Below are 16208 nucleotides of genomic sequence, written 5' to 3' on the forward strand. Positions count from 1 at the left end.
TCAGCAGAAAAAATGGGCACAAGATGGCAGTAGTTTATTGATAAGAGCCGGGCCTCCATCCCTCCTGTTGAACTCCAGGCGTCTCTGTGTTGCTCGGAGGAGGGAAATTTTTAACACAAACGCGTCTAATTCATGTGCTCATGTGCAAACAACTTCTCATGCAATGGACTATTTCACATTGCTACCTATCTGCAAATAAATGAACCTGTTTAAACTTGATTAAATATTAATAAATTAATAAATCTTCATAGCTTTTCCACAGAAAACATGCTTATGATCTTCAAAATACACTTTTTAACATGATTAGAGCCCTCTAGACATGAAATAACACCCCTATAGTCACATTTACATTCCTATTACCCAATATAGTAGACATAGTAAAAGAAAATAAGACATAGAAAACCTGTTTACCAGTTTCTAAATACACCTTTTAACATGATTAGAGCCCTCTAGACATGAAATAACACCCCTATAGTCACCTTTACACTCCTATTACCCAATATAGTAGACATGGTAAAAGAAAATAAGACATAGAAAACCCGTTTACCACCTTCTAAATACACCTTTTAACATGATTAGAGCCCTCTAGACATGAAATAACACCCCTATAATTACCTTTACATTTCTATTACCCAATATAGTAGACATAGTAAAAGAAAATAAGACATAGATGATTAGAGCCCTCTAGTTATGAAATAACACCCCTATAGTCACCTATACACTCCTATTACCCAGTATAGCAAACATAATAAGGGACAATAAGACATAGAAAACCTGTTCACCTTCTAAATATACCTTTTTATATGATTAGAGCCTGCTAGACATGAAATAACAATAATAGGCTGTATTTTACGTTGATTGGTTGGTTTGTGATAAGGCAGTACACAAGATTACCATGTATGGCTAATTAATGTATTTCCTTTCCAGTACCAGTACTCTAAGAGCAACACCAGAAAAGTGGAGCCAAATATCCATGATGGAATTGACAACTTGTTGCTGTATTTACAGTATGACTTCATACCTGTACATGTGCAGTCAGGATGCTGCAGATTCCCACCCCTTTTCCAACATGGTATTCCCCTCAAGGAGGTCGGTACTCCGTGTCTGTTTGTTTGTGAGAGTGAACCATGATGTAAGGAACCACAGTGACCTCTAAAGGCGCCGACAATCTTCAGTGTTCAAGAACTGGTACCTTGCTTTTTTTTACATTTGCTTTGTGTGTAATTTTAATTTCCAGATACTTTGGTAACCTTTTGGCATGTGGCTGTTCTTGGTGATCGTGATCCTTACGCCTCCACAAGGTCACCAGAGTCCAAAAGCCTGGAAAAGCCACACACGATTTGACCTTACTCAGCCGGCCGGGCTCACCATAGCAACGGCTGTGCCCGTGTCTACCCAACTGCATGTGTAAGGAAAAAGGAAGTTGCTCGAAGCCGTCGACAGCACGAAAAAACAACACCCACCACGGAAGAGAGGCGGAACGGTAGAGTGTGACAATGAAGTCATGAAGAGACGACAAAAGCGGGCTGAAGACTGAAGAACCATCCAAAGGTGAGCTCCTTGAGTTTCCTACTTTTGGGTCTGGATGGACTTCTTTGGGGTGTGTTTCTCATCAGTGTGGTTTAACATTGAACAAGGCTGACTTTGTATGATACAGACTAAAGCTCTGGGACTACCGACAGGAAGTGAAAGTAGAAGAAAATGGCTAAAACCAATGTAACATAGTCATCCACTCTTGAGCCACATGTTTCTCACCACTTGAAAAATTACAAGAACTGTTCTGGATATTAAGGAGGTTGTAGAGATTCTAAATGCAAAAAAAAAGAAATAGGAAAAATGCTCGGGGCCGCTCGGTGGAGAGTGGGTAGCATGTTGGCCACACAGTCAGGAGATCTGAAAGACCTGGGTTCGAATCTCTGTGTGGAGTTTGCATGTTCTCGCTGTGCATATGAGTGTGAATGGTTGTTTGTCTATGTGTGACCTGCGATTGGCTGATGACCAGTCCAGGGTGTGCCCCGCCTCTCGCCTGAAGTCAGCTGGGATAGGCTCCAGCACACATACCGCTACCCTAGTGAGGATAAGGGGCATAGAAAATGGATGGATGAACTTCAAAGGAACATTCAAGTGAAAAGGGCTGTTTATCAACTGATAAAGGGTTTAAGTCCATAGCTAAAAAAAGATGGCTTCACTGTCTGGAACTTGTGTATAATAAAGTTAGATCATGTGGTGTGCTGTCCACATATGGCCATGTTGTTTACATCATTTGAGCTCACTTCCTGTCCATCCATACTGTATGATTCATTCATTCATTTTCTACCGCTTTTTCCTCACGAGGGTCGTGGGGGTGCTGGAGCCTAGCCCAGCTGTTTTGGGGCGAGAGGCGGGGTACACCCTGGACTGGTGGCCAGCCAATCACAGGGCACATATAGACAAACAACCATTCATACTCACATTCATACCTATGGACAATTTGGAGTCACCAATTGTCGAATTGCCAATTGTAATTGTCAAACAAAAACATTTTAGCTTCGTTTTTTTTAACATCGCAACACACTCAAGAAATGACTGATCAGTGTGGAATTATTTATTATTAACCTGGCATGTTTTTGGAATGTGGGAGGAAACCAGAGTACCCGGAGAAAACCCACGCATGCACGGGGAGAACATGCAAACTCCACACAGAGATGGCCGAGGGTGGAATTGAACCCTGGTCTTCTAGCTGTGAGGTCTGCGCGCTAACCACTCGACCGCCGTGCTGCCTCTACTGTATGATGAATACAGTATACATATCTCAATCACAATATTTACACTGGAAGAGAGAACCAGAACAAAGAAAATGAAATCATTAGCATTAGCATTGGCATGACCCCTGAGTGAAGAGCTGTGTCCCAATATTTGTGTCCATCCAGCAAAGAAAGATGGAGCTGTGGCGTCAGTGTGCAAAATGGCTGATCGAGTGCCGGGTCCTACCCGAGACCCACCGAGTCACATGGGAAGGAGCGCAGGTCAAAGCATCGCTCACACTCGTATCCTTTACACCTTCAACTTATGTCATCATCATGACCTTTTAACTCGTGATTTTATGTCATCATTAGGAATTTTAATTTCATCAGAACTTTTTGGACTTTTTATCTCATCGTTAGGACTTTTTACTTCGAAGTTTGATATTTTTGCCACATAATTTTGACTTTTTATTTCACAATTATGACTTTTTATGTTATAATTTTGACTTATTCCTGTTAATTGACTTTTCTCTCCTAATTTTGACGTTTTATTCCAAAATTTTTATCTTTATACTTTTTTATTTATTTTTTTTATGTATTTTATTGTATTTATTTATTTAACTTTTTTTTAAATAATTTGTTATACTTTTTATCTCCTATTTTCCACAGCCTATCCCATGCTTATAGATAAGCATTCTCCTAATTTGAATTGTGTGTGTGTGTGTGAAGGTGTGTGAACTGGCTCAAGCGCTGAGAGACGGCGTGCTGCTGTGCCAGTTGCTAAACAACCTGCTGCCGCAGGCCGTCAACCTGAGAGAGATCAACCTGCGTCCCCAGATGTCCCAGGTAACACACACACACACACCTTCTATTCTAATCCACCTGGACAAGAGCAGCATGACTTGTTTGGAAAGACAATGAAAGACTTACAGCTCTACAGTGAGTCTAGGGAGGTGGGCATCGCCCCAGTAAATAAATGGCTTACCCCCCCCAAATCAAAATTTTAGAAGTGAAAACTCCGCCAGAAAAGGACAGCTCCACCCATCTCGGTGGCGGTGCTACATGTGTTTCCACGGCCCAGGTAGCCCCCCCCCTCCATCCCCTCAGAAAACATCCAGTCACTGTTAGTATGCAAATGAGCCAGGAGCAGCGATGTGGTGTCAGGTTTCAGGACGGAGCAGGCTTAGAGGAAGCAGAGAAAGTGACCCGTTAGACAACTAATAACTAACAACAATTAAAAATAAAGGTTAAACTATAACGCCCGTTTTTATCGCCATTTCAACCTCTTTAATTTGGGAGGAGGCGCGATTCAGTGGACCACCGAAGAAATAATTCCACACACAAACGTTCCTTCTCCTCACGATGACAGACTTTCATTCATATCATGTATAATAAAATAAAATCGGACCGATATGCTGTGGCAATACCATCATCATATTGTGTGTGTGTGTGTCACCAACATGTGTAACTGTGGGAAATCCTATGTGGCTAACAGTGCTTAGCACACTTCCTGCTTCATAACAGACTATCATACCCTGGAATGCACGACACTCACAATGACACACACTCATTGTGTTACACAAGTGGAGGATCTTCCAGATGCTGACAGCTTGTGTGTTTGCGTGTGTGTGTTCACGATTCATTTTGCCAGCGTAAACAAGGCCATGATGTGTGTCAGTCACAACGCAGCGTTTCTTCTTTTTCTCAAATGACACTTCCCACTTTGCTCAACACACACAGACGCGGACACAGACATGCCCACATATACACAAACGGACACAGACACTGCTGCTGCTTGAGGAAGTGATGTCAACTGTCATGTCTGCCAGCGTATGGGCAGGTAGATTGATATTGAGGTATTGATATATGGTGAGACGGAGCGCCATGATGCACTCACCACCAGCGACCTTTACACTCTTATTAGCCAATACAGTAGACATAATAAGAGAATAGAAAATGTGTTTACCACCTTCTAAATACATGTGGTAATATGATTAGAGCCCTCTACACATGAAATAACACCCCTATAGTCACCTTTACACTCTTATTAGCCAATTTAGTAGACATAATAAGAGAATATATGGCATAGAAAACCTGTTTACAAGCTTCTAAATACACGTGGTAACATGATTAGAGCCCTCTACACATGAAATAACACCCCTATGGTCACCTTCACACTCTTATTAGCCAATATAGTAGACATAATTAGAGAATATAAGACATGGAAAACCTGTTTGCCACCTTCTAAATACATATTGGAGCCCTCTACACATGAAATAACACCCCTATAGTCGCCTTTACCCTCTTATTAGCCAATATAGTAGACATAATTAGAGAATATAAGACATAGAAAATGTGTTTACCACCTTCTAAATACCCATGGTAACATGATTAGAGCCCTCCACACATAAAGTAACACCCCTATAGTCACCTTCACACTCTTATTTGCCAATATAGTGGACATGATGAGAGAATATAAGACATAGAAAACCTGTTTACGACCTTGTAAATAAACTTGGTAACATGACTAGAGCCCTCTAGACATGAAATAACACCCCTATAGTCACACTCATATATTGCACGCTAACACAAACCAAGACAAAATGTTTTGCATGAATTTAAATAAAAATGTTTTTTTGTTAGACAACAGGAGATGATCCAAAGGATTGTGTGTGTGTACTTTGTGTCTAGTTCCTGTGCCTGAAGAACATTCGGACCTTCCTGGGTGTCTGCCAGGAGAAGTTCCACCTGAAGAAGAGTGATCTCTTTGAGGCCTTTGACCTGTTTGACGTTCGCGACTTTGCCAAGGTAGCCTCTAGCTGCAGTCTCACACTCACTAAAGGCTGAACAACACACACACACACACCTGCTTGCATATACATAACCACACTGGCCCAAACAGGAAGTGCTGCGATGATGTGTGTCAGCGAGGCGGCCGAGCACAAGCATGCTAGTTCACACTCAGTGTTATGTTTCATTTGTGCAACCCAATGGCAGACCCAGTGATGGCCCTTTGACATAGGGCGTAACTTTGGGTCTACCATGCGGGCGGGGGGTTCAAATTGTTAAGGGGTTCAGAATACTTTCCTACTGAGACTGCTGCCCCCTCAAGTGGATAAGTGGAGGAAAATAGAATGGAATGGAATGTTTTTTATGAATCTGGCATATGATGAATTGTTCTACAGCGTGATGTTTACTTGTGTGTCTTAACAGGTCCTCAGCACCTTGTCCATCCTCTCTCACTCCTCAATTTCTACTCAAAGAGGACTCCAGTGAGTAATAATAATAAATAATGATAATAAAGATGATAGTTGGGAGTGCGCTGATACTGTATCATACCAATAAATCCCATAATATATCGACCTGTCATAACTTCCCCTTGGAAACAACCATTCAGTTTCATTATTGTTTTTGCAGTAGGGTCTTAAAAACACTTCCGTCATATAGAGGATCTTTGATGAGTGCTTTTGAAGTAGGGTCTTAAAAATGTAATATAGATGATGTTTCATAAGCATTTTAAGTACAGTTACATGTAAATAAAAAAAATGGTATAAAAAAGTTCTTGGTCTGATATCGGTCCTGAGAAGCAAACATCATCATTATGGGTATGAAAAAAACAATATGATAGATCTGTAATTGTAGTTCTATTCATGTTATCTTCTCATATGTTTCTCTTTTCCTGTCACCTCTCCAGGCCTTTCCCTTTAGGAGGAAACATTCCGGATGAGGAGATCTACAACGGCTTGTCGGACAAGATAGAGTAGGCCTTTTTTTAAAATATCAATCATGTCAGACTCATGATGCCTGGTGAGGCATCATTAGTACCGATGCTGAGATGCTACGCCGCTAACGTCATGTACCTTCTATGACACGTCAGCCATGATTTCATCATCTATAAAAGCAATCTTCACTCGCTAAATGTACTGCAAAAAAGGGTAGTAAGGATAATTCATAATGCCGCCTACAGAGAACATACTAACTCCTTATTTCTAAAATGACAAATACTTTCAAACAGCTAAAATAATGCATAAGGCTAAAAATAACCAATTAGCTAAAAATGTCATCCAATACTTCTCTACAAGGACTACGTTCACCTTGTACTTCGGTATGTGACCCCCACCCCAAAAAAAATACAAAAATAAAATATAAAATACAAAATATAGAAAATAAAAAATAATTAAAAAAAAGAAATAAAAATAAATAAATAAATAAAATTTGTAATTAAAACAAAATGAAAATAAAAAATGAAAAGTTTTATTCGGAAAACAGGAAGTGAACAAATGTAACAGTTACTGATTGTAAAAGTACCAGATGGAGGGGTAGGATTTAATAAGCTTTGCTTCTTCCTACTCCTTTTGGACATGTGGAACTGTGAACTGATTATGTGATGCATTCAATTGTAATCTGATGCATGTTCAAATGAAATAAAACCATTACCATTACCATCATATGTGCCCTGTTCTTTAGTGACACATTGGATGACGATGAGGATCTGTACGACTGTGTGGATGAAGAGGACGACGAAGGGGATGAAATCTATGAAGACTTGATGAGAATGTTGGAACAACCTGAACCTGTCAGTGGAAGCTATGCCGCTACCTCCAGTACCCTCCCTACCCGGCTGTATTCCAACATACGTGTGTGTGTGTGTGTGTGTGTGTGTGTGTGGTAGAAGCCTGGTGTGGACAAACGAGAGTGCTGCCTGCAGGAGATCAAACAGACAGAAGGAAAGTACTCGGATACCTTGGAATCTATTTTACAGGTGTGCAACACACACACTTATACACACACGTACTGTGAAAGTATACAAACAAAAATCTTCTCCTTGAATCAGCACTTTAAGAAGCCTCTGGAAAGGTTTCTCCAAGCTCCAGACATTGAGATCATCTTCATCAACATCCATGTATGGTATTCTGTTCTACTCCATTCTATCTACACAACATGTGGACCACAACTGTATACATGGTGTGTGTGTAGGATTTGGCCAAAACACACCGGGAATTTCTGGAGGAGATCCAGAGTTCCATGCTAAATGGAGCCAAGAACCTCCACCAGGTGTTTGTCAACTATAAGGAGAGGTGTGGAACACACACACACACACACACACACATAAGAAATGTGAGAGCTTTCTGTGAAATTGTTTTCTTGTTTTAGGTTCCTTCTGTACGGCCGTTACTGTAGTCAAGTGGAAACGGCAAGCAAACATCTGGACAAGCTGTGGAGTACGAGGGAGGACATCAGGATGAAGCTGGAGGTAAGAAACTGGGAACCCATGAGTATGTCAATTGCCATCGAGGTACGTGAATAAAAATGAAAATTAGTGACTCAAAATTACGAGTGCGCCTGAATGCCTCACAGTGTGAGAGGACTGTAACAGGAAGGAGACAGAGCGGTTGTTCCTTGCTCCTCAGGTCCTTGATCATATCAACAAATAAGTCCGAATGATGACTTTGTGCATTAAGGGTGTTTCATCTTGAAGATATCCTCTATATTGGTGTTCCAATTCATCCCCACACGGCCCCAGCGGTGAAAGCCTGAGTGGACCCAAAAATGACCCAAAAATGAGACTCTATTGATGGTTGTATTATGTATGTTTTTCTTTTAGAGTTGGGACACCATGGAAAGTTTATGCAGTCAGATAAAACTAGCAAAGTGCTAGTGCTGCTTCAGCTTTTTCTAAAACGGTGCATTCAGGTTCATCACATAAATCTTGAGACACAAGTTGCCGCTGCATTCAGGGACACTTGTAAATCACAGTATTTCCAAAAGCTAACACTCAAATGTCTGAAGGGGTAGATGACTGTTTAAGTTTGGGAACCACTGATGAACAGGATTTTTGAAAAGCGTAAACATGCTTTAGTAGATGCGACCTAGTAGAGCCTTGCACTGATGGTACAAAATAATAATAATGATAATAATAATAATGCTATGCGACAAGCCCCTCCCCCTGAGCGCCAGTACATAGCAGTGTCAAAATAAAAGCCGCTGTTGTATTTGTCAGGAGTGTTCCAAGAGAGCGAACAGCGGGAGATTCTCCCTCAGGGATCTACTCATGGTCCCCATGCAGAGGGTCCTCAAGTACCCGCTGCTCTTACAGGTAGGACACAAACTGACATCTCAAATTAAAATTAAAATTTAAATGTATTATTATTTTTTTTTAATTTAAATTTAATTTTTTTAAAAAAAAATTAAATTTAAATTAATTAAATTATTAATTACATTTTTTTTTGTTGTTGTTTTTAATTATTATTTTTAAATTTCGAAATTTCTAAATTAAACATTTGTTTTAATTTAAATTTAAAACTGAAAATTTAACTTTAAAACTTAAAATTCAAAATTTAAAACAAAAAATTCAAAATTCAAATTTTAAAAATAATAACAACAAAAAACTGAAATTATATTAGAAAGGCAGGAAGTGAACAAATGTAACAGTTACTGATTGTAAAAGTACTATATGGATGGGTAGGATTTCATAAGCTTTGCTTCTGCCTACTCCTTTTGGACATGTGGAACTGTGAACTGATTATGTGATGCATTCAATTGTAATCTGATGCATGTTCAAATGAAATGAAGCCATTCCCATTACCATTGCATGTGTATAGTGACAATAAAGGCAATCTATTCTATCTAATAACTAAGTATTAGATATCTATCTAAGTAGACAGTGAAGTACAAGGTGTAGACACAATGAAATAAAGTAATGTTTGGGTCTTCAGGAGCTGCTCAAACATACCACCGATCCTTCAGACAAGGACAACCTGAGAGCGGCTCTTGACGCCATGAGAGTGAGTGTGTGTGCACGTGTGTATGTGTGCGCATGTGTGTATGCGTTATTAACATGAGGTCTGCCAGGATCTGGCGCAGTGCGTTAATGAGGTGAAGCGAGACAACGAGATCCTCAGACAGATCACCACCTTCCAGCTGTCCATGGAGAACATGGTGAGCTCACACCTCACCCTCACTTCTTCTCACTTGACCTCATGTCACCTCACTAATCCTCAGACACAGTCCTTGGCCCTGTTTGGGCGACCCAAGATGGATGGAGAGCTGAAGATCTGCAGCTCTGAGAAAAGGTCCAAGCAGGAAAGGTAGGTTTTTGCAGTCAAGTCTTGAGTAAAGACATGCAGGTCCAGGCAAGACCGGGTGAGTCAAGTCCGGAGTCATCGGTTTGACATTGTCATTGTGACATTGGATCAGTCTTTTTGCAGTAGCTGCTTAAATGCTTCTGTCATATAGAGGATCTTTGGCCAATCTTTTTGCAGCAGCTGCTTTCAGGCAGCTTTGTGTCCGTCCTGTGGGCAGGTACGCCTTCCTCTTCGACAAGGCCGTCTTTGTGTGCAAGAAGAAGAGCGGCGAGACCTTTGAGCTGAAGGAGATCATCGAACTTCAGCGCTACCAAATACGGGACGAGACGGGCGGGGAGAAGGACAAGAAGAAGGTGCTTCATGTTCCTGTGGCGCTGTGTTAACACAATGCTGAGGATGATGATGATGATGATGATCTGGGCTTGTGTCCACAGTGGTCCTCCTTGTTCCTTCTGCTGGATCCCCACGGCAGGATCGGCTACGACTTGTTCTTCAAAACTCCAGAACTGAAGAAGAAGTGGCTGGAGCAGTTTGAGATGGCTTTGTGAGTTCATCCAGGGGTGTCCAAAGTCTGCCACTGGGGCCGTTTTTGTCCCGCAGTTCTTTTTTTGCATTAGAACTGGCCTCCAGCATGTGGTCAAAATAGAATGAATTAATTGATTAATGAGATCTATTATTAGATATTACACTAATGTATGTACAGCTAACACTTGCTCTCATGTTGGATCAACATTTGCAATAAAAATATGACCCAGTTAAGATACAGCGATTGTGTGCTCCCAACTTCTCTGCTCCACTGAGCAGTCTTGTGTTCCTGGCAGGTCCAACTTGTGCCCAGAGAACGCCACGGCCAACAGCCACGACTTCCAGATGCACAGCTTTGAGGAGACGGCGTGTTGCAAGGCGTGCTCCATGATGCTGAGGTAGGATACGCTATGTCCTCCTCATCTTCCTTTCTCCTCCTCTCCTGCGTGGGCGTAACGCTGCGTCTCTTCCTCAGAGGGACTTTCTTCCAGGGCTACCGCTGCACTCGCTGCAAGGCGGCGGCGCATAAAGAGTGTTTGGCCAGAGTCCCGGCCTGTGGGCGCACTTCAGGTGAGTCACCTGTCATCAGCGTCATTAGCTTTCCTCGATTCATCACTGGGATGACGACCGCGCTCTGTTTCTCTCTCCCAATGTCAGAGCATGGAAGCACTGCAAGGAAGGTTAGCATCACATCAGGACTTTAATATCCATTCATGGCAATGTGCTGCTTTGTATCATCCTTTTTGTCTTTGCCCCGTAGAGCAGGACGCACAGGTCCTCTGGGAACGCAGGCTTGGGTAAGAAATGACACCTCCTTAGCTAGCAAGATAACCAATAGTCATTAGTTTTACTTAGTACTTAGTAATGTGAACGCCCCTCAAGGCTCAGCAGCCATACCTTTCATTTACCACCCAGTCTCGACCGCTTATCCTCACAATGGGGTGCTGGAGCCTATCCCAGCTGTCTTCGGGCGAGAGGCGAGGTACGCCCTGGAATGGTGGCCAGCCAATCACAGGGCACATATAGACAAACAACCATTCACACTCACATTCATACCTATGGACAATTTGGAGTTGCCAATTAACCTAGCATGTTTTTGGAATGTGGGAGGAAACCGGAGTACCCGGAGAAACCCCATGCATGCACGGGGAGAACATGCAAACTCCACACAGAGATGGCCGAGGGTGGGATTGAACTTGGGTCTCCTAGCTGTGAGGTCTACGTGCCAACCACTATAGCGCCGTGCAGCCCGCATTTAATCATTCATTTCATTCATTTTCTACCGCTTATCCTCACAAGGGTCGGGGGGGGGGGGGGGGGGGGGGCGCTGGAGCCTATCCCAGCGCTCTTTGGGTGAGAAGCGGGGTACACCCTGGAGTGGTGGCCAGCCAATCACAGGGCACATATAGACAAACAACCATTCACACTCACATTCATACCTATGGACAATATGGAGTCACCAATTGCATTTCATCATTTCAGGAAAAATCTTAAATTGTTGAAAATTATGCTCAAAATGGTCTCTCGTCGCACAGGGTTTCCCAAGATGGAGGCGTGTCAGGAGTACTTCGGCTTGCCGCCGCCCCCTGCAGGGTTCGGTCGACCGCTTCACTTCAACAAAGGTGACGTCGTGGAGCTGACGCGGGCAGAAGTGGATCTGTCGTGGTGGGAGGTAAAGTGTTGATTCTTCTTTCCTGTGGTTCGTGTGGCGGCGCGACGCCTGCCTTCTTTTTCACCCCTGTAGCCTCCACTCCACGCACAAGCTGACTTCGTTCTTCAACTTTTCATCTTCAAGCCTACTTTGATAAATATTGAGACTTTTGATATGACTACTATCCGGAGAAGCAGAGTATAGAGGGGGAGGAGCCACCTGTTCATGTTAAAGGTTAAGTAACTGTTAATAGTTATCCTCCCTATCCGTGTGGAAGTGGTAAGTTTTTGGCTATTTAAGTTTAAAGGAAATAACTTGAAGGCTACCGTTTAGGTCGCTAGCTCTCTAGTTTGCGAGTTAGCATGTGTCTCAAGACCCTGCAGTTGCGCAATATGTTGTAAATAAAAAGAGTATAAATGTGACTATAGTCGTGTTTTGTCATGTCTACAGGGCTCTAATAATGCTTTGTTCATTTTAATCTGAAAAAAATAATTTGTCTACCCACCAACTATATGTGTTTTTTATTATTTGGTGCTTTATTATTACTATTATATTTATTTATTACTGATTGCTTGATTTTCTTTATTCTTTATTTGTTTATTTATTTTTCATCTTATTTTGTGTAGAAAAATAAAAATTAAGATATTTGAGAACAGTGGAATGTTTTATCAGCGCTTTTCTTGTAGAAAATCGAAACAAAAGCAAAGTTTATTCATTTTTCTGTTTTTAATGTGTTTTTTGTTGGGTTTTTTTGGAAAACCTGATGCGACCCAACCTCGTCCAGACCCTAGCTCCAGTGGCCAGTTTGAGACCCCTGCCCTAAATAAAATAATTTGATGCTAAGTTGTGATTGAGATGATAACGTGCTGCTATTATTTGGCTGTATTGTTTTCGAGTATTTACTAGCAGGCTGATCAGGAAGTGAAAAGATGACGTGGTGTGCTGTGTGCAACCCTCAGGGAAGGAACCTGGCTGGAGGTCAGACGGGATGGTTCCCCTGCAGCAAAGTTCAGCCCTATTTGAGTGTGAGTATAATCTGGAACAGCCAACGTGTGCACGTGCCCAAACTCACCTCAGCTAACCACCCTTTTCCCAGAGGCCCACCCCTGACCTGTCCGCCTACAGCTGGTGAGTTCAACACTGACCACAGCTTTGATGCTCGGTGCACATTTGGAAAGACTGACATTTAGCAAAATGCTAACTTGGCAATGCGCTCCAAGGTTTGCAGGGAACATGGACAGATCGGCCGCAAAGACTCTACTCATGTCCCGCTCAGACGGAACCTACCTGGTCCGACAGAAGGATGCAGGAGAGTTTGCAATCAGCATCAAGTACGATTCTACACCGTCCATCTTGTTCTTCTAATCCTGAAGTGCTCACAACTACAAGGGGGCGTATGTGGTTTAATGCAGCCTGCTATTTGTACAACAGTAGGCAGCTAAGCACGTTTATGCCCAATTTATTCCTAAATGCATAAGAGATAAGAGATGCATAAGAGATGCATAAGAGATGGCACTCATGTTGGCTGTCATCACTTCCTGTACGCGCCACATGCCGCTCCCCTACAAACAAAACACATGACACACGAGACTTATGTCTTATTTTCTCATATAATGTCTACGATATGGGTAATAGTAGTGAATAGGGGTATTATTTCATGTCTAGAGGGCTCTAAAAATGTTCAAAAGTGTATTAGAAGCTGGTAAACAGGTTTTCTGTCTTATTATGTCTACTATATTGGGTAATAGTTGTGTAAAGGTGACTATAGGGGTATTATTTCATGTCTAGGGAGCTCTAAAACTGTTCAAAAGTGGATTAGAAGCTGGTAAACAAGTTTTCTCTGTCTTATTATGTCTACTATATTGGGTAATAGAAGTGTAAAGGTGACTATAGGGGTATTATTTCATGTCTAGGGAGCTCTAAAACTGTTCAAAAGTGTATTAGAAGCTGGTAAACAGGTTTTCTGTCTTATTATGTCTACTATATTGGTTAATAGTAATGTAAAGGTGACTATAGGGGTATTATTTCATGTCTAGGGAGCTCTAAAACTGTTCAAAAGTGCATTAGAAGCTGGTAAACAGGTTTTCTGTCTTATTATGTCTACTATATTGGTTAATAGTAGTGTAAAGGTGACTATAGGGGTATTATTTCATGTCTAGAGGGCTCTAAAATGTTCAAAAGTGGATTAGAAGCTGGTAAACAAGTTTTCTCTGTCTTATTATGTCTACTATATTGGGTAATAGTAGTGTAAAGGTGACTATAGGGGTATTATTTCATGTCTAGAGGGCTCTAAAAATACTCGAAAGTGTATTAGAAGCTGGTAAACAGGTTTTCTCTTTCTTATTTTATCTTATTATGTCTACTATATTGGGTAATAGTAGTGTAAATGTGACTATAGGGTTGTTATTTCATATCTGGAGGGCTTTAATCAGGTTCAAAGCATATTTAGAAGAACAGGTTTTCTATGCTCTGACAATGAACAGCATTATAGACCACACAGTCAGAAGACTTGAGGAAACCTTGGGTATCTCTGTGTGGAGTTTGCATGTTCTCTCTGTGCGTGTGTGGGTTTTTGCTCCGGGTACTCCAGTTTCCTCTTACATTTCAAAAAATATGCATGTTAGGTTAACTGGAGACTCCAAATTGTCCATAGGTATGAATGTGAGTGTGAATGAGTGTGAACATGTGCCCTGTGATTGGCTGGCGACCAATCCAGGGTGTACCCTGCCTCTCGCCCAAAGACATCTGGGATAAGTGGCATAGAAAATGAATGGATGGTCAGGTGCAAGAGGAGGGTTTACTGTAAATACTATTACAGGCCTATGATTGAATGAAAGGACTAAGATGTGCTAACGTCAGTCACGTCTCCACTGTGTCAGGTTCAACATGGACATCAAACATATTAAAATCACCTCCAGTGACGGCCTGTTCCGCATCAACGACAAGAAAGCATTCAAGAGTTTAGTGGTCAGTTTCGCTGGCTATCAGTAACATTCTGTACCCATCACCATTCAGCCATGTTTTCATCCATCCTGGCGTTTTGGTTTATTTTTTTAGGAGATGATCGAGTTCTACCAGCACAACTCTCTGAAGGAGTGCGTGAAGGACGTGGACATGGCGCTGCACACGCCTCACAAGCAGGCTGAACAGAGCAACTGGCCTCATCACACGCCCAACGACACCGCCAAAGGTTTGCCTTTCATTCTTCTTTGAGAGTCTACAACGTGGCTGTAAGTCACACATTAAATATTGAACCTACATGGCATTAGTGCCTTGCTCATTTTTATAAGCATATTTTTGGTCATGGTGCCTTCATAGGAAGGCACATGCCTGCAATCATAACATTTTATGCTTATATTCTCTTATTATGTGTACTATATTGGGTAATAGCAGTGTAAAGGTGACTATAGGGGTGTTATTTCATGTCTAGAGGGCGCTAATCTAGTTAAGTGTATTTACAAGGTGTAAACAGGTTTTCTGTGTTATTTTCTCTTATGTCTACTATATCGGGTAATAGGAGTGTAAAGGTGACTATAGGGGTGTTATTTCATGTCTAGAGGGCTCTAATCTTAAGTGTATTTACAAGGTGGTAAACGGGTTTTCTGTCTTATTTTCTCTTGTGTCTACTATATTGGGTAATAGTAGTGTAAAGGTGAATATAGGGGTGTTATGCCACGTCTATATGGCTCTAATGTTAAAAGGTGTATTGAGGTGGTAAACTGGTTTTCTGTCTTATTTCTGCTTCTGATTTCTACTATATTGGGTAATTGCCATGTCAAGGTGACATATAAAGTTGTTTGAACCTGCTCACCTCTATGCTCATCCAATGTAATTGATCACCTGGCAGGAGGCATCACACGCTGCTTCAGAGTGGCCAAGGCCAGATATGACTTCTCAGCTCGCGACCGCTCAGAGCTGTCGCTTCATGAGGGAGACACCATCAAGATCCTATCCAAGAAAGGTCACAGCGGCTGGTGGAAAGGGGAGGTGTACGGCAGGGTGAGCACACACACAAAAAAAAAAACACCACACAAAAACAACTTCCACAGACTCACGTGTGTGCTGTTGCCAGGTGGGATTCTTCCCTGCCAACTATGTAGAAGAGGACTTCTCCGAGTACAGCTGACCAAGTGGACCATTGTAGAGCCACCATGAGAAGCTGGCCATCTCATGATGTGAATAAAGAATTGTGTTTGTGTGACCATGATAGCATTATTATTATTA

At 41.8% G+C, this 16208-nt stretch overlaps 1 protein-coding gene across 7 annotated transcripts in view; it reads left to right on the forward strand.

Annotated features, from left to right (window-relative positions):
* Positions 1-16186, forward strand: part of LOC131138755 (proto-oncogene vav-like) — a 20564-nt gene extending 4378 nt beyond the window's left edge. For 3 of the 7 annotated variants that reach the window (XM_058087990.1, XM_058087999.1, XM_058087976.1), the window contains 29 exons: positions 928-1551; positions 2910-3005; positions 3453-3569; positions 5415-5531; positions 5937-5995; positions 6418-6483; positions 7191-7299; positions 7396-7485; positions 7558-7626; positions 7701-7801; positions 7878-7977; positions 8725-8820; positions 9440-9508; positions 9576-9662; positions 9726-9811; positions 10026-10161; positions 10243-10352; positions 10630-10731; positions 10809-10903; positions 10991-11013; positions 11094-11130; positions 11869-12005; positions 12944-13009; positions 13081-13112; positions 13205-13315; positions 14864-14951; positions 15042-15174; positions 15832-15983; positions 16057-16110. In XM_058087990.1, the coding sequence (XP_057943973.1) occupies positions 2919-3005; positions 3453-3569; positions 5415-5531; positions 5937-5995; positions 6418-6483; positions 7191-7299; positions 7396-7485; positions 7558-7626; positions 7701-7801; positions 7878-7977; positions 8725-8820; positions 9440-9508; positions 9576-9662; positions 9726-9811; positions 10026-10161; positions 10243-10352; positions 10630-10731; positions 10809-10903; positions 10991-11013; positions 11094-11130; positions 11869-12005; positions 12944-13009; positions 13081-13112; positions 13205-13315; positions 14864-14951; positions 15042-15174; positions 15832-15983; positions 16057-16110 (2529 nt within the window). In that variant the 5' untranslated portion in view covers positions 928-1551; positions 2910-2918. Of the gene's footprint in view, positions 1-927; positions 1552-2909; positions 3006-3452; positions 3570-5414; positions 5532-5936; positions 5996-6417; positions 6484-7190; positions 7300-7395; positions 7486-7557; positions 7627-7700; positions 7802-7877; positions 7978-8724; positions 8821-9439; positions 9509-9575; positions 9663-9725; positions 9812-10025; positions 10162-10242; positions 10353-10629; positions 10732-10808; positions 10904-10990; positions 11014-11093; positions 11131-11868; positions 12006-12943; positions 13010-13080; positions 13113-13204; positions 13316-14863; positions 14952-15041; positions 15175-15831; positions 15984-16056 lie in introns of all 7 variants that reach the window. The other 4 variants (XM_058087983.1, XM_058088008.1, XM_058087967.1 and 1 more) reach the window with 4 other exon arrangements.
* The last annotated feature ends 22 nt before the right edge of the window (positions 16187-16208 follow it).

Source organism: Doryrhamphus excisus, chromosome 1 (assembly GCF_030265055.1).
Source record: "Doryrhamphus excisus isolate RoL2022-K1 chromosome 1, RoL_Dexc_1.0, whole genome shotgun sequence".
In the NCBI taxonomy this organism is placed as follows: Eukaryota; Metazoa; Chordata; class Actinopteri; order Syngnathiformes; family Syngnathidae; genus Doryrhamphus; species Doryrhamphus excisus.